The 25,768-nt window shown below is 44.1% G+C and overlaps 1 protein-coding gene across 1 annotated transcript in view; it reads left to right on the forward strand.

The window, feature by feature from the left end:
* LOC142898699 (metabotropic glutamate receptor 4-like) overlaps positions 1-25,768 on the forward strand; it is a 154,233-nt gene that overhangs the window by 117,093 nt on the left and 11,372 nt on the right. The window contains exons 4-7 of the mRNA XM_076041800.1: positions 10,586-10,721; positions 14,368-14,522; positions 14,909-15,049; positions 21,556-21,756. Of these exons, the coding sequence (XP_075897915.1) occupies positions 10,586-10,721; positions 14,368-14,522; positions 14,909-15,049; positions 21,556-21,756 (633 nt within the window). The remainder of the gene's footprint in view (positions 1-10,585; positions 10,722-14,367; positions 14,523-14,908; positions 15,050-21,555; positions 21,757-25,768) is intronic.

The following is a 25,768-nucleotide window of genomic DNA, read 5'->3' on the forward strand; positions in this document are numbered from 1 at the left end:
TGTGATTTTACAGTTTCTTGTGTTCAGTCAGTTTCAATTGTCATGGCATGTGCTTTTTTTCCCCCATTAAATTACATTTTAGGAATATTCCTCATTCAAACATGTCAGGTGCCCAAACAGATATTTAAATGTGACGCCTGCCGGAAATTTTTACATTTCAGTTACACAGATGTGTCGGCGATGACAAGCAAATTATGCAGATGTTGGAACTGAGGGCTGTTCACTGCACCCTTTTGTCGAGGAGGATGTCAAGAGGAATGATGCGAATGATTGTGAACCTCCAGCATCTTGCCAAAAATCTCTCAAGCGGAGTTTTCTGTGTGTGCGCGTGTGTGTGTGTGTGTGTGTGTGTGTGTGTGTGTGTGTGTGTGTGTGTGTGTGTGTGTGTGTGTGTGTGCATTGCTTTCCATTGGCAATACCGATAGGGCAGAAGTTTCAGAAGCAGAAGCTGTGAGCTTATAGTTACGCTGATCAAGACAAAGCACCGGCGCCCTTGTGATGAACGACATGTGCGCGTCGTTCTCGTCGAAAAAAAAAAAAAAAAGGGCTGACAAGCCAATATCCCAGATATTGGCATTATGTAGAGTTGAAGCTGTAACGTAATTTAATGTCAACGCCATCTCGTTGCGATTCTCTGTGCTGAGAGGAGGGAGGAGAGGATGCAGGGGGTGAAAGACAGAGGTGTGTTGGGGTGGGGTGAGGGTGTGGGGGGGTTCATGTCCCCTGAGTGGGACGTCGGTGTCGGGCCGCAGCAGCAGGCTGTCACACAGCTGCTCCTCCTGCTTCAGGCCTCATTGGTTCCTGATGGATGTCGTGTCACGGCTGGGAGGGTTAAAAGGGACGTCGGTGTGAAGCACCTGTACGCGAGCTGTGGCCGCGGCGCCGCTCGCCTGCCGCTGTCGTTCACGCTCGGCCAGCACGGCGACCACCACCGCACACACGGACGGAGGGTATCATTTGCTCATCTCAAAAGTCAAAGAAAACAGTGGAGTTGAGTGGAAAGATTGTTGTGTTTTTTTTGCCCTGGCAGCGAATTATAATTCATCTTTTTTTTGTTTTTTATCGTCAGGCATCATTAAACATATGGTTATATGACAAAATGATTATTTGTCCAACTTTATTTGCAGCTGACAGTGGCATGCAGGTAGGTTTCCTCACTTCTATTCACAGTGGCATTCAGAGCAACCGGACGTTCACAGTGTGCCTCAGTGCCTCGCTCAACACACTTCCATAAATATCATTTTAAAAACAGGAACGACAGGAAGATGTGGAAACAGAGAGAGACATCATCTCAACATGATATAATCAAACAGATTTAGCTTGACAGTTTGACAGTGCTAACACCAATTAACAGTGCTGCAGTATATGAAAATATATCTTATACAAAATAAATGCAGATAATTAGTGTGAATTGGTGACCGGCCCAGTGTTACCAACCACTTAAAACTATTTTGAGCAACCCTCTGGCGTGAATATTATTTTCCCCACAAGAAATTATTAAAAAAAACAAAAAAAAAACATGCTTTTTGAAGGACTTTGAAGGCCAATTCACTAATTCAAAGAGCAAAAACTCTCAGGGAACTCCTCCTCCATCTACTGATTGTTAACCTGCTCTCCCCTTGAAATAGTCTTTTTTTTTTTTGGTTCGCCGTTCCCTCCCCGATTTGATTAGCTCTTTGCAGCTTTTTGCGAGTGCTGTCAAATCTGTAAAACTGTCACCGCCACAGTTGCAAGGGAGGATTCAAGATTGTTTCCAACACCTGCTTCCTCAGACGCTTTGACAATCAGTGCTGCTTTCTGCTGCAGGTACGTGCAGACAGAAAGCCACAGATTATCTATTTGCATAATGAGCTTTATCTAATCATGTTGCTGACGTACGCCAGCAATGACGTGGTAAAATATTTCAAACTTTCTAATCAGCAACGCCCATCCGATCCATATTTAGAGCTGACTTGAATTGCGGTACGTCAGAAGAACATGGCAAAAACAACACAGCACGGAAGAGTGAGACAGATAAAAAAAAAAAAAAAAAAAAAACATTTCAGAAAAGAAATAAAAGCAAGAGATAAGGTGCAGGATTTGACTATTTGGTGAACACCAGAAACCTCCACAGTGAATTCGTTGAAGAGTGGCATCAGGACCGCAGACAGCGACAACACAATTATTACCCACAGTGGACTATCATCCTTCACTCGCCAAGTGTGGGCTTAAAGATCTGGCTATTTAGAAAATGCAAAAAAACAATACAAACGTCATCATTTGGAGGCCTTGAGTCACAAAATTATTTAAAAGTCCACGGCAAAGAGTGGGGTCAGCACCACGGACAGCGCCTCACATTTCCACTGCCTCACACAGGCTTCGACTCAATATGAACGCACAGGCGCGGACACACACACACACGAGCAAACACAAAAAAAATTCCAATATCTATCCGCATATAAGCTGGAACTGTTTGGATTGTCAACAAAACACCAATATTGGACGCCAGACCGATGACTGGAACCAGACTGACAATGGTGTGAGATTATGAAAATAATATTGGTTATCATTAGGGTCAGAGTACGCTTGTGAAAAATTCAAATAAGACACGTATCCTTTTCGTGGCGAGATAATTTCTGCCGCTGCCTTTGTAGAGCAGCAGCGTCCAGCAGTTTGTGGAAACACGGAGTCAGGCCGTCTTCTTTGAGGCCACGCTGACATCAACACTATTTTCGCAACACAAAAACAGGTCACATTTATCTGAGGGCTGTTTACTATGTTCTGGATAATTTGTATGGCCGGTAGAGCCGGTCTGGTTCTCTGCATGAGGCAGTTCCGGGGCCTGCCAGAGGCAATATTAAAGCAGGAGACACTTTATCACAAAGAAGGCGAGCCTTCAGACAGCAGCTCAGGGGTCCGGCGGTGAAGACTCGGCGCAGGCCGATGGTGCAGCACGTGTCTGGAAAGAGGCAGGAGTGAAAGTGTTTTTTTTTGTTGTTGTTGTTTTTCCCCCCCTAAATGCGTCCGGAGACAGCGATTTGACATTCACGTCCAAACTTGCTACTTGCATAGTTTTTCCCACCCTTTTCTTTTAAAGTCGTGTTAAAAAAAAAAAAAATGCAAGAATCCAGACGCAACATATCAAACCTGACAGTCTAACGTCAGATGCGGTTACGGGAGAAAAGATTGCAGCAGTGCCTGGACAACGTGAGAACCATCAACCTGGAGGGCTGCTGCCTCCATCCCTCCGCCCTCCCTCCGCCCTCCCTCCACCCTCCCGCCGCCTGCACTCACGCCCGATTAGACAGCGGCGGTAATGCTTTGCTTTGCCTCGTGGGGAGGCGCAGCCTAATTCAAAACTCGACCGGATTCTTAACGGCATTTTAATCTCCAGAGCTCTGCCGCGCGGATTCCTCCCGCTGAGGGAGAAAGTTTAACGTTTGCCAGGTGAGTCATCGGAGTGCAGCGCGGGAACGCCGAGGTCTCGGCTCATCCTGAATTGTGATTTATAGTTTCTTTGTCTTTTATCCTCCCCTGGTGATATTAAATGCGTCTATTCTTTGGAGTAAAAAAAAAGAAGTTTTTTGGGCTGTGAAAGATGTGATATGTGCGGATGCCCTGGTGCAATTGCAGAAATTTAGCAAAAAAATAATAATCGTATCACGCTCTTAAAACAACAAAACTTTGCGGCTGCCTGAAAACGGGGGCAGCGTCGGATCTGTCGGCGCCGCCTCACGCAGACACAGACGGATCATTTGTGCCTCCTTCACTGAGCTGAAATAACGGCTCGTACCGCGATGTCACAGCGCTCAATGATGGGAGCGATGCTGAGGGCTGCAGCACTTTTTCAAAGTTTGCTCTGGTAAATGCAGCCGTACGTTTTGTCGTTGCGTATTTTCCCACTCAGGAAGATTCGGTGGTGGCTCAGGTTCTCCCAAGTGTTTCCCTCTAACACGCAACTTTCAGGTTCAGGTTTGTATTTCGAATGTTGGACGAAAAAATGGAAAACACTGAATTAAAAATAGAAATAAAACCAGTGGCTTGGAATGGAGTGGAATGGGATGAGCTGCAGAAGTGACTGTTTTGATCCAGACTTTTTGAAAAAAGCAGAAGAAGCAAATGAGGTCGCTTTGTGACGGGCGGGGTTGTGTTGCGACAACACATTTGGTTCTCAGCCTGCAACCTTTTTCAATTAGCTTTTGAAAGACACAAATCTGAGAACACATTACCGTGTCATCTCTTGGGACTATGACGAGGCTACCAGTTGGGCCTTCAACACTACATGAAACGCATGCAATGAAATGTTTCAAAATTCTCTCTGAATGTCCCTGCATTAGTGTAGAGAGAGAGAGAGAGAAACAGAGCACAGCGCAGGACGAGCAGCACGGACAGATCAGACGGAGGCGTGGCGGTGCCCTCTGGCCCACCAGGAGCCTCCTTCACAGCGAGGATAAACACAGGGCAGGTCTATATCCATGGAGGACCTCCAGCTGCTGCTGTTGATAAGGCCGAGCAGAGTTGCTGACAGACGTAAGAACGCGAGCGGTCGCCACTTGGCTTAAGGAAGCAGCCGTGCCAACAAAGCCCTCCAGTTGATCCATCAACCCTAAAAGGGCGGAGTGGAAGTCCACTCTCGCTGCCTGGTGCCCTTACATGCACTTTCACGGCCCATTAGCGGATTCATCAATACAAGCGCGAGCGATTAATTCTTTTGTGTCAAAGAGCAAAGATTAGTCCCGTGCAGGTCATAACGCTCAATTTAATAGTTAACAGTGCGCAGCTGCGGCGGCTCCCCATCGAGTTGTCGGTCTCAAAATTAATTGCCTCGGCTCTCGCTTGGCATTTTTCAAAACACAAAAAACACCGGCGGTGGGTGTGCCGCTGACGAGTTGCACAGAGTTGAACTTTGTTCAACTCCGTTAGCCGAGCGCTGAGGGTTTATTGGGGGCTGCCGAGCCAAACAGCCAATTGTTTACCACAAAGGCACTTCAACGAGCACAATGTGAAAACGTTTGATTGCCACACAATGAGCGCGCCTTTGTTGCACATACTGTCAGTTTTATTGTCTCGCTGCTCGGCGATGGAGCCGCATGCAAACCGATGCAGCCGTCGTCACATCTTCAGCGCTGACACCTACTCAGTCTCCTTTCAGAAGGTAGGGACGGCGGCGGTAGGAAGGTAGGAATAAGTACATGCATGCTTCTGCTCCTGATGGAATCTGCTGCTGAAATAAAAGGGAATCCCTTTTTATGGTGTCAATTAGAAAGTAAAAACATCAGATGTTAGAAAAAGAGACAGACAGACAGATAGATAGATAGATAGACAGATAGATGTTGGCTTTATGATCACTGGTAGATTTCATGATGCACGTTCTGTATGTGATTCTTTTTTATGCTTTTTAAGAAAATGGGCTGTTTTTATTGACACATTCCGTATCCAAAGAGGCCTCAGCGTTCGCCGCCTCCCTTTAACCCAGCCTCCAATCACGCGCCACCATGCAGATGTCTTCATAGACATCAGAGCGCCTCCCCAGGAGTACGCTTGAAATCAGCAGGCAAGAAAAACGCTTCCCATTCTTTTGTTTCATCGCGCGCTGCTTTGATAGCGCGCTGCAACGACGGCAAACTTTGTTTCCACAAATCCACAAGAATATCAACAAAGGCTTCTTGTGTCCAATATAGGATCAACCGTTTTCAGATCTGTGCTGAAACGTCTTGATGGAGGTGATCACTCAAGATTACAGAAGATGATCGAGATAAATGTGCTGCCGCAAATGGAGGGGCAAACAGTCAGACTTTGTTTTTCTGCCCAGAGAAATAAGAGCCTTGTAGGTCATGCAGTGCGCACAAATCATAATCTATGCAATATTATAGGAAAAGTACTACAAGGTTCTTCACACGACATTCCATTTAATTTGTGTGGTTTCTACCCATGTAATTGGCAGCAGCATATTTTTTTTTTTAACCTAAATAATCCATCCTTATAATGTTCCAGAAAAGGAAAACGTTGCTGGTGTGGGGTATCTGAATTGGCTCAGCAGTCTGTAATCATTATAATGGGATATTACATAGTAATTAATCCCCTGGGGAGAAACTGACGGCGAGGTGAGAGCAAGGCGAGCGGCAGGACGAGGCCTCGGGGTCTGCGGAGGAATTTAGCGTCACGCTAACACGCTGGAATGGATGGTGGTCCGAGGAGGGTGGGGTGGGGGCTGAACACGACCCCTTGGCGTTGGATCAGCTCCCCTTCTGATTTCAGCTACACCCCCAAAGCCCCATCAACACCACCACCCACTTGTTTTTTTTTCATTCTCGCCAACCTGCGACTGCATTTCCGTGGAAGAACACACTCTGCTGCTGATTTCACCAATATCAAAACACTGCACGTCTCTGCCTGGTTCATCTGTAGTAACACTGCTGGGATTTATTTATTTTTAATTTATTTTGCCTTCACCGTTATTATTTTTTGCATTTTTAACAATTGACTTTCTACCCAGCCGGCCTCCTCCCCTCCTGGGGGGCATCGGTGTGAAGCAGCAGGGTGTTGGCCGGCGAGGCAGAGAAAACACGTGTCGCTTGTTTTGCAGGCAGCTCTCCAGCCCGTCCATTTGCATAAAGTCATTTTGTAAAGATGTTTACTCAAGGTGGGGGGGGGCGGCGGCATTTAGCGGCCCGCCGAGCGCCACCCCGTTTTGCCGCCGACGTCTCTCGCACCTTTAATCTCATGCCAATGAAGGGAACCGCTGTGATCGAGCCGCGCTGTCGCGAAAAAAATAAGACCGGCGCCTCGAAGCCGGGCGCCATATAGGGAACGATCAACAGATCAAGCCCAAAATGGATCAACAGTGCCGCTCAGAGCAGATGGGGAATTCAAAGCTGTCTGCAGATCAAACCGGCTTTCTAATTATTGAGTGATTGTGCCCGCTGCCTAGTAAATACTTTGCTGGCAGGCAATCGGAGAGAAAGAAAGAAAAAAACAGGCTTTTCATCCAGCACTGCAGAATCTGTGACACTTTATTAGCCAGCGCTAATTTAGAACCATTTTTAACTTTTAATGTTTTTTTTTTTTTTCCTGCTGATCTCCAGCTGCAAACCTGGAGCTGCTTGTGAAGGAATCTCAACCGCCGACTTCGTAAATGAACACGCACCTTGAACACAACGCCCACCTGGTGTGTGCGTTTCAGTCTTTTTTTGCACTGCTCACCCTGCACATTTGCCACTCCCCACCCGCCCAGCCGTATTGCCAGGGGATATTTAATGTTTGTGACAGCGCCGTCTCCCCCAGGAGTGTCAAATGAGAAGGAATATTAGTGTTCACAACCATTAGGAGAGGAGATGCTGCAGCTGACGGCGGAAGACAAGACAGAGCCACTCCATATCCTCCGCAGCAAGTTATTTTTAGGGCTGCCTTACAAACGAGTCTCGGTTGTTAATGGCGGTTTAGGTGAAAATGTGATTTGCCGGGAAGATTTGACGCTGTAACCGGATGCCGTGGAGATTCTGTGGCTGAAATAGGTGGGAGAATGACTGCAAGTGTAGATTAATTTATGCTTAAATGTATCGGTGGGACCGGGCGCTCATCAACAGAGATCAGATGTTCTTCATTCAACCTCTTGATGGAATCAAGCAGACACACAGCGAGACGTGAGAGAAAATGAGCTCCTGAGGTTTTTTACCGAACGTCCGACCCCTGGAAATCGCCTGGTTACATTTTCTGGAAATGATTAATGCGCAAATCCTTCAATTAAAAAGAGCAAAAACTAAAACGGCCATTTGAAGCAGCTCCCCACAGTCACAGAGATATGAAGTGCGTTTTGAAGGAGGAACGGGTCGGGATGTGCACCGTGTTCGTCTGTGGGTAAAAATAAATAAATAAGGAAAACCCTGTTGAGGTGAAAGTGGAAGATTAGCAGAGAACTCATCTGGGGAATTAGATGTGTGGATTTATGGCTCCCCCCCCCCTCGCCTCGAATCATGGAAGCACATCCCTGACCAGGCTGTGACTGCAGAGGGACCGACACAGCGGTGGCAATAAAACAAGTGTCTGCCCTCAGAACCAGGAGAATTACAACAGTGCTTCTGTAGAGGTCCCCATCACGCACACCGCAGCTCCCACCGGCCGGGCCCTTACCCAACCCCACCCGCCCCCCCGTCCCTGCTGGTGTTCTCTCCAGAGGTGAGGCGGCGCTCCAGCCTGCTGCCGGGGGCTGAGAGAGGAGCAGAGAGAGGAGGGACGAGCAGATGTTGGGGGATCAGGGGACCCGGATACAAGCGAGGCAAAGACGTAGAAGCTAATGATTGATAGAGTCTCGGAGCAGAGTGCCGCTGCCGCCAAATTTCCCATGTGCATGTCTTGGTAGTTTAAGCGTAATGACGCAGCGAGGAAGATGGATAAACCGCCTCCTCTGATTACGCCTCGATACTGAGGAGCCACTAAAATGGAGAAAAGCGCACAAACACTCGCTTACATGATTTAGTTTGGGCTTCTTTTTTTTTTTTTTTTACAAAAAAACAGAAGTTGCAAAATAAAAAACTAGAAGCATTTTTTTAAATGTCACATTGGTTGTGTTTCCACATGTCAGCATTGTGTAAAAGAAGTGCACCAGTGACATTTAAACTATTATATTTTAATAAATACCAAATACCGTATATTGTATTTAATGTTTTTAACAAGTGGTAGTACACAGTAAACTGTTTGCGATTTCACATGCAAGCGAGAACTAGAACATTGCCAATAGCACTTGTGGCTCAGAATTCATTGTGACATCTGATGACAACAAGCTCCTTAATTTCAACGCAGCAAGAATCCCCAACATTCATTTAAATATTATAAAGAGTTGTCACTTTATTTTTCTCACCTCAGGCTGTGCTAAAAAACACAATAGACTTGTCAGACTCGGGTTTGAGGTTGAAAATGTGTTAAAACACAAAATGGTGCCAGTGGTAACAATCTTTTTTTTTTTTTTGGTTTATATGGTTCCATCAATGTACTAGAAAAAGATTCAAATTTAAGATCAAAACAGTTGCCGTATTTTCAGAGCACGTTCTCCAAGACCAGGTCAGGTCTTGAGGACCACGTGTGAGTGCACACAAGGACTTTGTCTATTCCTTCAGAGCGAGTTGCTTATTCCCACTGGTGACTGGAGTGAAACAACCACGACTGTGCTCTCGCTTTGACTCGACGACTGACTGGAGGAAAGCTACACGTTCCACAAAGCCGTTTCAGGAAAAAGAAAAAAGAAAGGAAAGCGGCACGAGTGAGGCAGCAAAACCGCCAGTTTGACGAAAAAAAGAGGCATCATTAAATCCATCCGCAACGCACAAACAGGACGGACTTAACAGGAAGTGACTTTTTGTACCCGTGAGCAAAGCGACTCAACATCATTGTTAATTTAATGGCGTCCTCTGCTCATCACTCATATTTCCAGTTTCCCAAGCGATTGGTTTCTCAGCCGGGGCCAAGCTTTGTTTTACGGTGCGAGTCCGGCTGCCTTGAACTGAACCAGTGTTGTCCTTTGCTCACAGTCCTTCCTTTGTACATTGTCACGGAAGGGAGATACTTTAGTGTGCCTTTTAAATCTCTGCAGGGTCTTGGCTGGATGACAGCAGACTTATCCAGCAGCGATGATAATTATATATATATAAAAAAATGCCGCAGCTTGTTGGTCACCGCGCGACGCTTCCTGCTGCCTTCAAATTCGCGTTCCCAGACAAAACGCTCTAGTGTTTCCAAAAGGGGTGGTGGCTGTGTGAGGACGACGGTAGCTGTAGCTAATGGTCGGTGACTAACAAGCCGAAAGCAATCAATGTTGCCGGACATACTTTTAGCACCTTTTAATTTGGCTCCCCTTTAAAGATAGCCGTGGTCTCCGGCAGAGGCCGGGAAATTACAGACGGCATTTAGCAGAGAGTGCAGCCCAGCAAGAAAGAAACAGGATGAATGAATCCAAAGGCAAATGGAGGCCTTTTTCAATTACAAAATTTATGTATCGCCAAATGGGAGCCCGATCCCTCTGGCAGGGGCGTAAACTGAATTGATAGCCGGTCGTGTCTCAGCGGAGCCTCTCGTGGTCTCGGAAAAGGTCTTTTTTTTTTAATGCCTTACATCACTCACTTTGCAGAATATCACACTTGTACACATTTAAGGGTGAACGTGCCATAAAAAATCCAAAGCTCTGAGAAAAAAGAAAAAAGTGCAACAAACATTTTTTGTATTGAAGGTCCAGTGGGTAAGGTTTGCTTTGTGAGTGTCGAGTCCCAAAGCAAAGCATTCAGAGAACCCTTCTTGCAGCGTGAGTTTTCTGATGACACACTTCATCTCAGATCAGTTTTATTCCTGCTGTAATTCCAGGGTAAAATCATAAAACAAGTTCTTTACACGTTTGGCTCTGCTTTAATAGATATGTTCTATCTCCTCCATTTATCACAAATTGATCCATTTAAATGTTCCACATTTGGCCTTTAAATTAAACAAACTGGGCCACTGAATGTTCCACAATGGTCCACTAAAACAGGTACGGACAAAACAGGAGAAATGAAACAAGGTGTCAACCATTGACAACTCATCGTCCATTTCATTTCGCATCCGCTTTTGTCTTCAAATTCAGGTGACCTGTGTATTTCCCAGTCGGTGAAAATACCCCGAGAGCCCAAGCCAGGGGAGTTCGACAAGATCATCCGCAGGCTGAGTGAGAACCCCAACGCCAGAGTGGTCATTATCTTCGCCAACGAGGACGACATCAGGTGAGCGTCGGTTGAGCGCCAATGCTAACTACCCTCGTCAGCTTTGAATCACCACCTCATGCTTTCCCAATTACCAATAACTGCCTTTGTTCCTTAATTATATTCAGATTTTTACAAAACCTGCCAACCCATTTCTGTGATGAATGATGTGGATGATGAATGTTGTTTGGAAATGTTAACCTGGGGCTGCCTTTACAGCTAGCATTAAAATGTCAGTTGTCTCCTGCGCACGCAAAAAATATGATTACCTGGACCTTGTAAATTACACTGTGCGACATTTGTGGTTCTATTTATGAGCTTAAGGGGTGAAATCTTCCTCCGTTGTGTCTGCTCTCTCTAGCTTGCACTAACTAATGTTGGACTTGAGAATCAATTCCATTATTTTAACTGGTCGTAATAATAATAATGGTGAAATGTACCTAGAGTTTGGTCTTATAATCAGGCTAAAACATCACTGACCATCTTAAGTCTGTAAGTGGTGTTGTTTGAAAGATTTAGACTGTCATTAGAGGACAAAAGTATTTGAGTTGCAATGAATTGGAACATTTTTGACATCAGTCAAAAGTCTTCATCGTGCTTGTTCAAAACTGGGATGAATGAACGAATGAACAAATAAATAAATCGCCATGATGTGTGCTCCCTCCAATGAGCACTGGCAGAACTGGGTCAGACCCAAGCATTGTTTCCTTGGGTGAATTTAACTAATGTTGGATAGTTTGGCCAATGTTATTTTTCCTTCCTCCGATGTTGTGACTCTGCAATGTATGCAGTAATGAAAGATATAAAGCTTATTAACGCACATTAGTCAGGCTTTTGAATACGCTGGAGATTTTCTGGGTTGTGTGTGTGTGTGTGTGTGTGTGTGTTTTAACTGCTATGTTTGTTGACATTTTTCAATTCAAATAACCATTTGGTGGTTTAATGGAGGGTAAAAATTCCGACCAGAGCCAATATAATTAAAGCCTGTCATGAACCAGAACTTATCACGTAAAGAAAGGAAAAGTGCTAGCACTATAAACACAATATATAACAGAATAAAATATATTTTTGTCCACTGTGGCCTCCGTCAAGGCATATTCATACGAGCTCTTGAGTTGCTCTTGTTACTTTTGATATAATACCGTCACTGCACCAATGGGAAAAAACCATACCTTGCCTTTGTGCATTAATCCTAACTGCCAATAGAGGGAGACAGTTCTGCACTGCAGGCTGCAACACAGTGGATGAAACTAGTGATTTTACAAAGCACCATATTCTATTGTTTACTAAAAATAAAGGAACATTATCATTATGACGGACATTGCGAGGTGGCAGTATTTTACAATGAGGTCGTAGAAACAAAGTCTTTGCTATGAATGTCACAATTTACATCGTCGCCTGTGTGTCCAATGAGTACGCACAAAGTCAAAAGTGTGCCTGCGTTTCTATCCTCCATGAGCTTCATCACCCTCTCTGACGACCGCTCTGCTCACGGCGTCCCTGCTTTTCTTACGAGGACACCAGTGTATCAATTAAAAGTTATCCGAATAGGCCGGCGGACAGTCAGAGGAATGAATTAATGAGCTGATGGCTGAATTAACGGGCACAAAGAGAAGGAGCAGCATTGCGACTTCGAGCGGGAAGGTGTTTCCCAGCAACCAGATAACAGGCCAGCGGTGCATTCCTGGTGGAGGGAGCCAGTGATTGGGGGAAGTCTCTTGATGATGACCAGGGCAGAAGTCCCAGTGCTCATTGACTTAATCCAGTCCTGATAACGGGTAATAGTCTGGATATACAGTAATTACAGAAAGCCACGGGGATTTAGGAGCTGCACATCTACTTTATCCTTGAACCGGGGCAGACTAAAGCTGGCAGCCTGACAGGAACCTAAAACTGTGTGCATATAAAAATATAGGGCCAATCTGAAAAAATATACATATATCTTGTACCTGGTCTGAATATTCCACTGATTAAATCAATCTGAATAATGTGGGTCAACTTTTTCTGGCAGGTCACTTTCACACTGCTTTGCACTTTAAAACGGTAATAAACATTGTTCTAACATATGCAAATATTCAATTGTAATGATGTGGAATTTAACTTACAAGTTTTGAACTCAACACAAATTAAGAAGTGTATGTAGGGAATGTTCACTTCTTTACAAAATATGCAATTATTCCAAGAGACTTTCCAGCTTTTTAAACTTTAATTTTTCATTCTTTTTTAATGTTTGTTTTTTTTGGTTGCTCTTGTAGAGTTCCTTCTAACTCTGTTAGTTATTTATTATTATTATTATCATTACTATTATTATTATTATCATTAGTAGTAGTAGTCGTCGTCGTCGTCGTCGTAGTAGTAGAAAGAATAAGAATAATTTCAACAAAAACAGAAATGGCTCCAACTTGATTGCTCTCTTCCATTTGTATCCACTTCATTACATAATCTACGACAGGTGAGAAAACAAAGTTGTTCTTTGAGCACATAACAGCATTTTAGAACGACTACATTGTATAACCTTCCTCGAACCAGAGTCAATCAATCAACTTTACATATCCAGGGTCATAAAGCTAAGGTAAAGAAACATAAAGTTAGTGGGATGAGTCACTGCTCAGCACCTCGACACACAATCCACAGGAGGACTGCAGTCAATTCTCTTAAGGTTACCCCGTCCTCCTTTATACGGCAACAAAGCCTGCACGAGATGTTACAAAGCCTGGTCCTTGAAAAATTGAAAACGCTGACGGTGTCTGCGGTACAATATGATGCTTGATATTTATCTTTTGTTCTGGCACCTGCGGGGTGACAGGAAGGTTGACTATGCATCACATGCCAGGTGTCTGTTTAAATGCGATGTTGCCGCTGCTCCTGCTGTCTTGATATAAGCATGCCGCTGCGACAGGGCCGGCTGGTGCTTGTTTTACAGCTCCCCAAGCTGACTTCAACTGGCATCTAGCCTGGACAATGTGACGAGGGTGCCACTCTCTGAGAGCCAAGAAGAACTTCTTCGCACTAGGAACAGATATAATGTCTGCATTGGCTTTTAAATTCTCCTCAAGTGGTTCACTGTCTAACTTTACCCCAGACAGATAAGAGTATCAGCCATCTCCATTTTGTTGTTAGGGTCCAAACTCAAACCTGTGAGGCTGTAAGGCGACGGTGCTAACCACCAGCACTGCCACGCTGCCCAACACTTTTCTCTACAGGGAAAATTCCATCCGAGAGAGGCCCCTCTGCTTTCACACCTCATCTGCGGTTGACCCCTGTGATCCCGCAACACCACAAACACATCCGCATCCTGGACCACACACGGTGATACAAGATGGCCTAAATGTGGCTCCTCACGTGAACAGAAATGCTAAAGATTTCCAAATTCAAAAACATTTGAGATTTACTTTTAGTGACTTTGCATAACTTAATCATTGGCATACTGTCTTCAGTAAGGGACAAAGTTTGAAGCTTACATGCAGCAGAATAACTGGCGATTAAAGAGCGACAAATCTGTCTGAGGTTACGAGGGGTGATCTAATGCGAGCTGACAAGAGCGCAAAGGCGTCCGCTTTTTGTGTACTGCAGGATGGACGCGGCGAGGCCCGGGGTCAACCACTCGCAGCATTTAGAGGGTCGCGTGTTAATTCTACAAATCGTTTCCCTCTCTCTTGACACACAGGCGACTCCTTCAGGCAGCGAAGAAGGCCAATCAAACGGGGCATTTCATCTGGGTCGGCTCGGACAGCTGGGGCTCCAAAATCTCCCCCATACTGAACCACGAAGAGATGGCAGAGGGCGCCGTCACCATCCTGCCCAAACGACAGTCTATTAAAGGTACTGAAGGAACATGGATTTTATCTTAGTTAGTACCAGGATTAAACGTTGCATTGATAGTCACTAACTTGATTATTGTATCAACTTTTTTTTGTTTGTTTTACATTTTCTTAGATTAAATCTTCGCCTTCCACATTGTGTGAAGATAATTTAATTGATTAGCTTCCACTTCAGAGCTTTGAGCAGCCATCAATGTGTACCAGCTGTTGTTTTCATTCACTTGCTGGCTGCTGATCACAGTCTGTTGTGATGTCTGAGATGTTAATGATATTATAATTGAACTTAGACACCCTCCTCTTTGAAACTGAATTGAAATGTTTCAGAATAAGCATAACACGTGCAAAAACAGTGCTGCCTTCATTTCACTGGAACTGTCTGCCTTTCAGGGTTTGACCGCTACTTCATCAGCCGGACCTTGGAGAACAATAGAAGAAACATCTGGTTTGCCGAGTTCTGGGAGAACAACTTTCAGTGCAAGCTCAGCCGACACGCGGTGAAAAAAGGATCCGGCATCAAAAAATGCACAAGTGAGTCTTCCCTTAATGGCAGTGAGAGCTCGCGTCGAAATGAGGGGACTAATTCAATGACAAGATCTACTCACCTGGCCTCTTGTGAGCACTCTGCGCCTGCTTGTGTAGACGCGTGTATTTGTCAATGCGGCAAACAACAATCTGAGCGTTAAATGCACTGGCCGGAGATAAGTGAAAGGGAGTCGCTAATTTTCGTCCGCGAGGGAAATGAATGTTCCCATTAGTGATCCTCGGCGAGTCCAATTTGAGCCGGGCGACAATGGCAATCACAAAAACCGCCGCGCAACATGCGCCGAAAAACATAATCAATGGCAAATCCAATCAGCACATTATAAACAAAGCCTTCAGCTCATTAAAATCAGCGGCCTCTCTGGGCCTGTCTGCCATGCTAATGTGCAGTGCGACACCGCGTCTCATCAGTGGGAGGCTGGAAGACCGGAGGAAGACTCACACAAAACATTTGCATCCGTCTGGATGTGTAGAGTGTTGGGCTACGGAGAAAACCTACAGCTGAGAAACACCTTCTCATTTCCATATAAGATCCGTCGACTTCCCACCCATGGGGGCTGTGTAGGAACATTATTACTGTCACTGGCCAAATAATCTCCAGCGTCCTTTACATTTGGAATTAACATGCAAAAACTTCAGGTGGAACCAACATCCGCCGGTCTCCTTTACAAGGTCCAGTGTGTAAAACTTTGGCTTGATTTATGATTTTTATATTGGTGAAAGCTTAATATACTGCCCATAAATACTTAACTTATTTACTTATTAATAAAAGTTTATACTCGCAGTACAATAAAAGTCATTTGGTTTTCTTACCCTTAGAAAGGTTCTTATTTGTAAATAAGAATATACACGGAGCAAGGGTCTTGCTCCCAGTTAGTTGCCATCTTGCCATATTTCAAAGGAGGCCGGCGTGGACAGTCCAGCCAACAATGGGGTACAAGGGAGTGTGAGAGGGTGAGCGCTGCAATCTAAAATGAAACCGCTTGATGTCACCATTTCTTCTAAAAATCTCCAAACATTACACACTTAGCCTTTAGACTGTGGGCTATGCAGCTCAACACTGCCCCCACCGTGGTACTGCAGCTATAAGCGAGAGTACACACTAGAAGCCGAGGCTTCACCATTTATGGTTCTATAAAAATGAACAGATATTATATTTGTGACGTCACCTATTGGTTGGTCTGAAGCCAAGAGGTTGGTTTCACAGCGCTACCTTGAGTAAATCTGAGATGCTGAATGAGGGTGGACGGAGTGATTATGAACAAACCGGTTCAATTCCTGCAACCAACTGCCATGCTTTGATTTTTTTTTGAGTGCTGGTTATGAACATTCCTGTTCAAACACGCTAATGTTGGACACTTGGCAGCGGCGAAGAGAAGGTATAAGATAACCAATGATGATGGGAGGATGGGAGGTTGACTAAATTGGATGGATGGATGGCTACGTGAAGAGACAAGGGCGAACTAATTGTTTGTCTTTACCTTCTCATCTAGTTCTTCTGGATTACATCCTAGATTTACCTTTTCCCACCCCTCCCCCCACCCCCCAACAACGGCGTGTCTCTCTGCAAAAGAGAGCGACGCTTACGTCAATCCATACTGCTGGCTTTCAGGAGAACGCGTAATCTTCAATGATTTCTTTAAGGTCTCTATATCAGCTGTCATGGCGACTGCTCTAAGCTAAATTGCTGCAGGCCCTTTTCTTTCTCTGAGTAGCCTCCAGGGCACAGTAATTTTTTTTTCTCCCCACGGGGAAGAGGTATAATCATTGCACTCTGAGGCTTTTCACCAGCTCTGACGCTGGCCTCATCTTGTGTGCCTTTTGTTGCACAAGGCCATTTCCTCTTCCTCCAACTTGTGTTTCACGTTGAAGCTGCGTAATAACCGGGGCTATGAAAAGTCAAAGCTCATCTGTTGGAATGAATTTTAATCAAAGCGCTTTTTTTTTTTTTTTAGCTGGAAGAAACACTTCCAGGTTTTAAAACTGAAATTACGGCGGAACGTTTTAATCAGCGATCGTGGTTTGCCCAATGACGTTCTTAAAGTGCTAACGTGATTAGATGAGCATGTAATTATTTGCTTAATATGATATCAAAAGCTTGTAATCAACCAGTGCAAGTGGTTGGTGAATGATTTATGTAGCATAAAAGCAGGGTCGTAAGAGGCCATTCTCCCAGGGCTGGAGGAAACAACACCGCGGGGCGCACGTGTTCCATTTGCAGCGAGACCCCTTCCCCTCTTGTTCCCATTGGCCCACAGGCCAAGATTTACTTCGACGCTTCGGACTGAAATCACTTCGCCGAACAAACCAGCAGCCTTTTCACTCCTCAGCGCTCGTCTCCAGAGTGCAACCAAAAACACAACCAGGACGACCTAAACTAGCTATCGGCTGCTTATTTCCATTTCCCCTTGTTAAAATACACCCAGTTGCCAGTTAAGGGAAAACCAGTTAATACTAATGAGATGAGATGGGAGACTAGAGTAGTGCTGCCATAAAGCCAACAGGATTTGTTTTTTGTTTTTTAATTTAATGATCGATTTGGAGGACGTGGTTTGTGGTGCCTCTGAGTCTCGCCGCCTCCAAGATGTAGACACAGTTTAACTCCTCTCAAAGGCCTCGGAGGTAATTTCGTCGATTTGCATGAAACAAAGTCGGAATAAATAAATGCCGAAATTGGATTTGATTTGCAGATCGCGCCAGGTCTCAGGCCACCTGTTGCTGTGTACTTTGAATTGGAGTGCATGTACTCTCAGATTAATTAAATAGATTCAGAGATGTTGGTGTTGAGCTGAGGCGTAGTTACAATCCACAACACCGCAGGCAAAACCTGACTGAAGCAGGGAGTGGATGCCTAGTGAAAATGGGCTTGGCAAATATTAACTCCACCGACCCAGCTTGAGTATTGTAAATTATGAAATTCACAAAAAACAAGAAAAAAAAAATTATATATCAAAAAGCTTGTAGAGTAACACTGGCAGTTTCTGATCAGCATGAACAAGACAACATGGTTTGGAAAACCTGGCAAAAAATTTGGAACAACTCCCTTCCAGCAATCAGATGCACAAACAATTCTGGTAAAAAATGAAAAACAGGGTTGTGCTTTCACTCAATAATTGACTTGACCCTGGTTAATGGACCTCCTTTCTCTCCTTATGTCAGCTCGCAAAACAAAGTGTTGACATTCACATCTCACAAAAAAAAACCCTGAAAGGCAAACAAGAAAATGCATATTTGCTTGCTGTCGTAACACATTTCAGAGAGCAGAGAACGCAGCAAAGCCACTCCCTCGCGCTTTTGCTGCGGTTCAGACTTCCAGTCTGTGTTCACTGTCAGTCGTTGGATGACAGCCTCCACAGGTGCAATGGGTCTCATTGGCGTCATCCAAGCACAAGCAGAGGAAGCGCGTTTGAGTCGGGCACGTTGTATTGTTTTATTTATTTATTTATTTTTCGTTTTTCACTCCTGCGGCTTTCTTGCCTCCCCGCAGACATGAGTCATCAAGGCTGCAGGCAGGAGTGCACGCCTGCTCATCTGCCTGATGTCCACTATTCAGTGAAAACATCAAGGACACGAGGTGCAAATGTGCAACGTTCGCCTCGACCTTGATTCTCCAAGCATGCAGAGCAAATGAGAGAAAAACCAAAAAGGAAAATGTTTGAATGCGCACGATCCTGTTTTATCTCAAGTAGGTAATAAATAAATAAATAAATAAATAGAAAAATGAAAATCACTTGCGATCCATGGCTTAAGAAAGAATTAGGAAATTAGAAGGAAGAAAAATAAAAACAAAACTGTTGGTTTAAAGGCCCAGTTTGTAGTTACAGCGCATATTGAAAGCAATGCTGTTAATCAATAATATTTACTGGCTGCCTGATTGTCACATGGCTGATGTCATGTCCATCACTCCATGACTGTCATCGCCATCATCATCATCATCATCATCAACATCAACATCAACATCATCATCATCATCATCATCATCATCATCATCATCATCATCAGCATCAACATTCATGCATTAACACACAGAAACAGATAAACAATCTGTTTCTGCTGTTTTGACAACTGCTGAGCTGGACCACAGGGGGGCCACGCTGAAAGCGGATGGGAAACGTTGCAGTTTCACCGCAGCATCACGCCGCCCAACCGAATCTGTGAGAACAATGCCATTAGCTGCGTTTTCGCTACCCCTAGAGTTGCGCAAAACCTAAATATTGCAATAAAAAACTGATAATGGAAACACCTAAACTTAGAAAAACCTCTGAAATATCACTAAAATGTTTTGATGCTCTCATGAGTATATCGTTGGGCAGAATGTCGTGTGACATTAGGACTGGGAATCCCACTCAGGGTCACATACCGCCCCTGTGTGTTAGCTAGCTCGTAGCTAACCGCTTCAGAATAGCGACTTATTGGGGCCTGTCACTGGTATTGGATTGCCTCTTTTGAGCAAGCGAGGACTGGAGAGGCGCAGATAACACCGAGACAAACACCAAAAAAAAAAAAAACCTTCATCTGTTTAAAGCTATGCTCTTGTTAAAATGAAGTGCCACTGCTGAGATAACAAGTGGCAGCAAGACATCTTACAAAGGCGTGCAAACAAAACACGTTTCTGGTTTATCAAACAATCCATTTTTTTTTTCTCTCCGTCTCTCTCGCTGTTTATCTGATCGCGATCTGCTCTTTACACTATTTTGTGTCGGCCGCGTCACATCGCAAAGCTCGTGTTAGAAAATGGAGAAAAAGAAAAGAGCATTTGCTGCACTGAAAAGCTTCATCATCACCCGGTGATGAAGCTGAGCACATTATTTCAGCCATTTATTAATTTGTTTAAAACTATAACAGGCTGTCAAAACAACCCCTCTCCCCCCAAAAAGCAACTTTTTAGTAATTAGTCAACACAGCTGGCCAATTTAGACCACAGCGCACCCATTAGTCGTCCAAACCGATTAAGGCCACCCCCCCCCCCCACTTTACAAATGATGTATTATTGACACCGTCTGTGTCACAGCGCAGAGTCACATTCATTCTGGTCAGTCCTAGGTGGTTTAAACCAAATGGGTTTCTTTAGTACAAACCAGCCAGTCACTTTCCTCTGAGCGGAGGAGTGGGAGCGTTTTCATTACTGCGAGACAAAGAGCTGCAGCGACAAAGCCCGCCTACTCCGCCTGACACAGACAGGCTTCTATTACACGGTGTCACTTCTCTGACTGCGCTCTTTGGACGCGACCTCGGAGAAAGCGTTAGACATTTGTCATTACTACCTTCCGCTGCCGTCGCGGCTTCACTTTGATTTCTTGCGTAGTTTGTGCTTTTTCATTTTCCTTTGTCCACGGTTCTGTTTAGTCAATGCAGACAACTGTTCCCACGAAAAAAAAACACAGAGAGGTTAAGCCCCAGTCTATGATTTTGCCACAGCGTTCCACTTCTACCATCACCGACCTGATGTGAGCTGAGTCCAACCCACTCTTAAAGGTTACTTTATTTGTCCCCTTTCGCCTCAAAACGTAGACCGCCGCCCTGCTGAACCTCTCCGCCAGCGAAGTGGCTAATAAAAAGGAATTTGCGGCTAATTGAAACCTTGCCAGCCAGTTAACACGTTTCCAGAACGAGAGAACAAGCCCAGTTTTGATTAATATACACCTGTCAAAGCTAATTACACTAATACTGAAGAATGATTAGGCCTGCCTCGCCGTGTCGCCCACTCTGCCTCTGTCACTCCATCACCCTGGCTTTCTGACAAATGGATGTGAGGTGGCACGAGTGGCTGAGGCCATCAAATCTACGTCGCCATTCACAGTGTGAGGCCCACATTTTCACTGGCCTCTCTACCCACTTTTCTTGAAAAAATATATTTTTTATTTCATTTGACCAGCTCTCTACAATTGTTCATAATGATATAGCATTGGTGCTAAGTTTGGCCCCATTCTGTGAGAAGCACCATGTTGCGCATGCAGTAAGGATCCAAATGGGTTCCAAATGACACTTGCACTTGCTCCCTGCCCAGTGGGAGTAAGACTGAACCAAATACATCAATCACAAAAACAGACAAGCGATTACAATGATTACCCAAAAAAAATTGGTGAAGATATTCACTAAAACTCCTTAAAAAAAAAAAGTATAATTTAGAACCAAAACAAAAGAAAAAGTTGTGAATGTGATGATTTCAGGGTATTTGACAGGAGCACCTCTAATAAGGGTGCAATGTGTTCATGCCTTTGTTTTAAGGCACATCAAAAACTAAATACACAGCAAGGTTAATGAGGTAATTTCCAGTTTGTTTGTTTTTTTCTTCTTTGAAGTTATTTGATGTATTAAGCACTCTCATCATGTATCATTAAGAAAGTTCCTCCTGGGTCAAGTCTCTTTATATGAAGTGTGAAAATATAAAGTTCTCTTACTGACCGTATTAAGCGAAGTCATTAAGTGAGTCAAGTTGCGGGGCCCAGCTGGATGACTCGTTACATCGCGTCCGTTGTCAATGTTTCCCGCAGACCACGAGCGGATCGGTAAGGACTCGTCCTACGAACAGGAGGGGAAGGTCCAGTTCGTGATCGATGCGGTCTACGCCATGGCTCACGCGCTGCACAACATGCACAAGGACCTGTGTCCCGGCAAAGTCGGCCTCTGCTCCAAGATGGACACCATCAACGGCACGGTGCTGCTGAAGTACATCCGCAACGTCAACTTCACGGGTAGGTGCCATTTCAGACACTGAGGTAGGTCGAAAAACTGCGAGTCATGCATAACTGAACATTGTTGGCATTCATCTCAGTGTTAAAAATAAAAGTTTGTGCAAAGCGATCCTGGAGGACTGGGTAACTCCGAGGCGTCTGCGTGACCTATTTTCGGGTTCACCAGCACGCTGATGCGAAGACATTGTGAGAGCGCGGTGGTGTGCAATTATCAGGCTAGTGCATGCAAATTACCTACAGTCAACACGAGAGGCTGAGAGTTGTGGGAGGGTAGACAATCAGTAGCAGAACGGCCTGTTTTTTTTTTGTGGTGGTGGTGGTGGTGGTGGGGAGGGTTATCATGGCGGACGATGCACAACAGCTTTACTCCTTATCTTGTCAGCAGTGAATTGCCCACGTACAGATTTTCTTCACTTGTGAAGTCAACCGGCTGAGGCAAACCGTGTACATAAATTAGATGCCGGCTAACGCAACACCACCATTATTAGTCCTGCACTGGCTGTCCTTCTGACACTTAAATACTTGAAGAGGGGGCGTTTGGGAAGCGTTGGAAATTACATGAAAACTGTGCGATACAAATATTGGGGAAACTGACCACAACGCTTCATTTTTCTGTTTATAAAGTGCAAAAAAGGAAAAACAGCTTTCAGAAACTGTTATTCAAGTGGCTTTTGATATTTGACGTGACGTACAAGTTTAAAAACTAGCAATCATTTTCACAAGTTTCATTTAGTCAATAAGTAAAGGCAGAAAGCATCACGTCATTTTAAAAGTAGCCCATATCCACAAGTTGGATAAAGCTAATTGTGTCCCAGTGCTTCATTAATCACTCTAAAAAATGTTGAATAGTACTTCTTCCAGCAGTTGTGCCAGTGGAAAGATTTATTTTGAAAAAAACGAAATCTTATTACAGCCTACCATCTTACCAGCCATGTACCCGGAAAAGATACAAGGGGCGGGTGGAAAAGCGTCCATATAACCTGCAGGATTGTGAAGAGGGTGCGACAGAGTCGCGGCTTATAACAACTTTAGCTAATTACACGTACGATTAGAAGAGGGTCAGCGTGTTCAGGCAGCCGAGCATGATGCACTGCAAGCAGTTTGTAACAATTTAAAACCCAATTTACCCCCAGAGATGATTATACTGTAATGGATACATTTATCTGCTCCACAATTACACGGCAGGGTGTGTGGGAGAGAACCCACAGCCACCATGAGAATATGACGTGAATAATAAGGAAAAAATAAAGTAACTTTTGTACAAGCCAAAGTTTGAGTGCCCCTGGTAATAAAAACCATCAGGCACGTCCCAGAAAGGTGTTCAGTTTTGAAGTTATATGTGAGGGTTAGGGTTATATGTAGGAATTTTGGATACACTTTTCATTCCAGATGAATTTGTCTTTTTCCACTTTCCAATGATTTTAAAAAGCTATTCACTTGCTGGCAAATGCACTTCAGACCACATCCTGAAATGTATTGATCAGGAAACGTAGAAAAAGAATGCAGCAATGAGACGGAGAAAACATGCAGTATGGCTATATGCATTATTCTATTGTTTCTTAGTCAATATAACCTTTCTTGCTGAGATAATAAAGGTTAACTTGAGGCCTTTGTCTGCAGCGGTTGGTTTATGTCTCTAATGGATACTGAAAGCAAACTGTGCAGCACTCAGGAGTCTCTTGTTCTCTGCCTCATCATCAAAGTCAGCGCACTGTTTACCTGCCTTCGACTGTGCTTATTACTATGCAAGCAGGCCAGCCCTTGTTTATGTAAAATGGAGAATGTTACAGAAGAGTATTTGAGTATTCTGACTTGGGCTACAAGGGATTAATGGAGATCAATTATCACAGCAACATTAGGAAAAACTACACATCCCTTTTTCTTATTGGCCCCGGCAGTAGGCTTCATGAACAGTTTTTTTTTTGTTTTATTCATTTATTTATTTTTTTTACATAAAACCAGTTTGATCTGCAACAGCTGAGCAAATATATGAGTGGATACTTGTGTCTTTTGAGTTTGTGTCCTTGGGTTTTCGGGCAGAAGTCTCATGCTGAGGAAGCGTTTGTTGTGTCTCCTCTGGAAGCCATGAACACAGCGAGATGCGATTACCACGAGGATATAGGGAAACTACTTACACATTCTTCTACACAATATGTTATATTGCTGGAAGTCCTATAGCAGCAAAGCCACGGGGCTTCAAACAGGGATGGCTACAAAAAAGATAAACAGCAAGAGTCTCCACGTGAAGCCAATGCATTCTGGGAACTGCCTTAAAACATCCATGCTGACCAGAGGAAACCCAAGCACAACCACCATGGTATGAAAACAGTTATTGATGCACAGTCTGGAGGCTGTGATGCCATTGATATCGAACGCTAACCTCTGCTGGTAATTATTTTCAAAAACAAACACTTTTTTTTTCTCCCTGGGAAAGTATTGGAAATACACATGAACCTGATGGCTAAGTTCAGGTCAAGATGTGTAGGTTTGTAACCAAAAGAAAAAAAGGAATATATCACAAGTTCGGATTATGGTACGCGTCAGTAGTGGCACATGATATTACCTCACAGAAAAGAGAGCAAGGTGAATGGCAAAGGTTTTTCTCTATTCTGGTAGTCTGGAACATCTTTTGCAAAGGTTTAGATCTGTGCGGAGACACGGTGGCACGGATCAACAAAACACTGACACATACCTCCTGTTGCCCCTGGCAATCAACAGACTCACACTGACCTGACGAGCAGTGAAAACGTCCACTTGGCCCACTTATGTCACAGGGAGCAGGTGATAGACATGTGGAAGATATTGCACTTGTCCTTGACTATCACATCGTGGTCACAGGCCTCTCAAGCCAAACTAAAACCTGTTCCAGCAATATACACCCAGGCTCCGAAACCGACGAGATGACAAAACTGTGATATTTACAAAAAAAAAAAAGAAAACAACTTTATTTTTTGAAACTTTATGGTTTACTGTAAAATCAAACTGGTTTCATCTTGAAGTTGTAGAACCAATAGACAATAGGCACTTGTGCTACATCTACTTAAGCAACACACCTGGTCAGTGCAATATAGTCATTTCAAGGTAGTCATGATGTTGGTTTCCAATAAAATGAACAAACATATTTGGCCATTGAACTCAGAGGCCTTTTATTCACCAACTATAATTATTCATTATCCAAACTAATAACTGGGTTTGAGCAGTACCAGCTGAAACTGGAAACACAAGTTTTGCCAGTTCTAAATCTGGATCCCCGTGAGATAACTTCCATCTGTTCATGCTGCCAAGGCAGCTCGACTGACTCTCTTGTTTGTTTCACAAGGATCGAGGCAAAGCAGGTTCATCGAAGGCGCCAGTGCACTTCTAAAGTTCAACACCCAAATCGGCATCCCACTTACAGTTTTATTAGAACACTTGTCAACACATTGGCTCCCGCTAATGGCTTTTAACTGGGGCGGAAGGCTCTTTTTTAGCTGCGACTCTGGCGCCCTAATGAAGGCAGATTTGTTTTATCAAATTATTTTCACAAAGTGCAACGAGCATACCCTTTGTCACCCTTGATATTGTGGCCTTTGTAAAAACAGACAAAGTAATTAGAGCAGCGAGTGAGATTTACTTCAAGAACCATTTACTGGGAGGATTTGGACAAACGCAGATGCACAGCAACAAAACTGACTTTTAACTGAATATATTTTGATATTTGATGCATCTGTATTTACATTACATACTCTCTTAAACCCTTTGTCTTTTTATACCCGTTTATGCCAGCTTCTCCTCAGACAGCCACTGTTTGTTTCACTGGCTCATTCACACTAGCATTTAAAAAATATCTCAAAATACATGCAAAAGGTGAAACTCGGTTAAGTCAAACCAAATCCCACTCACTTCCTTGTGCCCTCCGGATGATGTGGCAGAATGATGATGAGCCAATTGAATCCCATACGACTTTTCAGACATATATACACACCCACTCGAACATATTCAGTTTTTACTAGTATGACTATAGGAAATTCAA

Source organism: Nelusetta ayraudi, unplaced genomic scaffold, assembly GCF_046127955.1.
Source record: "Nelusetta ayraudi isolate G7.1 ecotype Tasmania unplaced genomic scaffold, CSIRO-AGI_Nayr_v1 ptg000070l, whole genome shotgun sequence".
Lineage (NCBI taxonomy): Eukaryota > Metazoa > Chordata > Actinopteri > Tetraodontiformes > Monacanthidae > Nelusetta > Nelusetta ayraudi.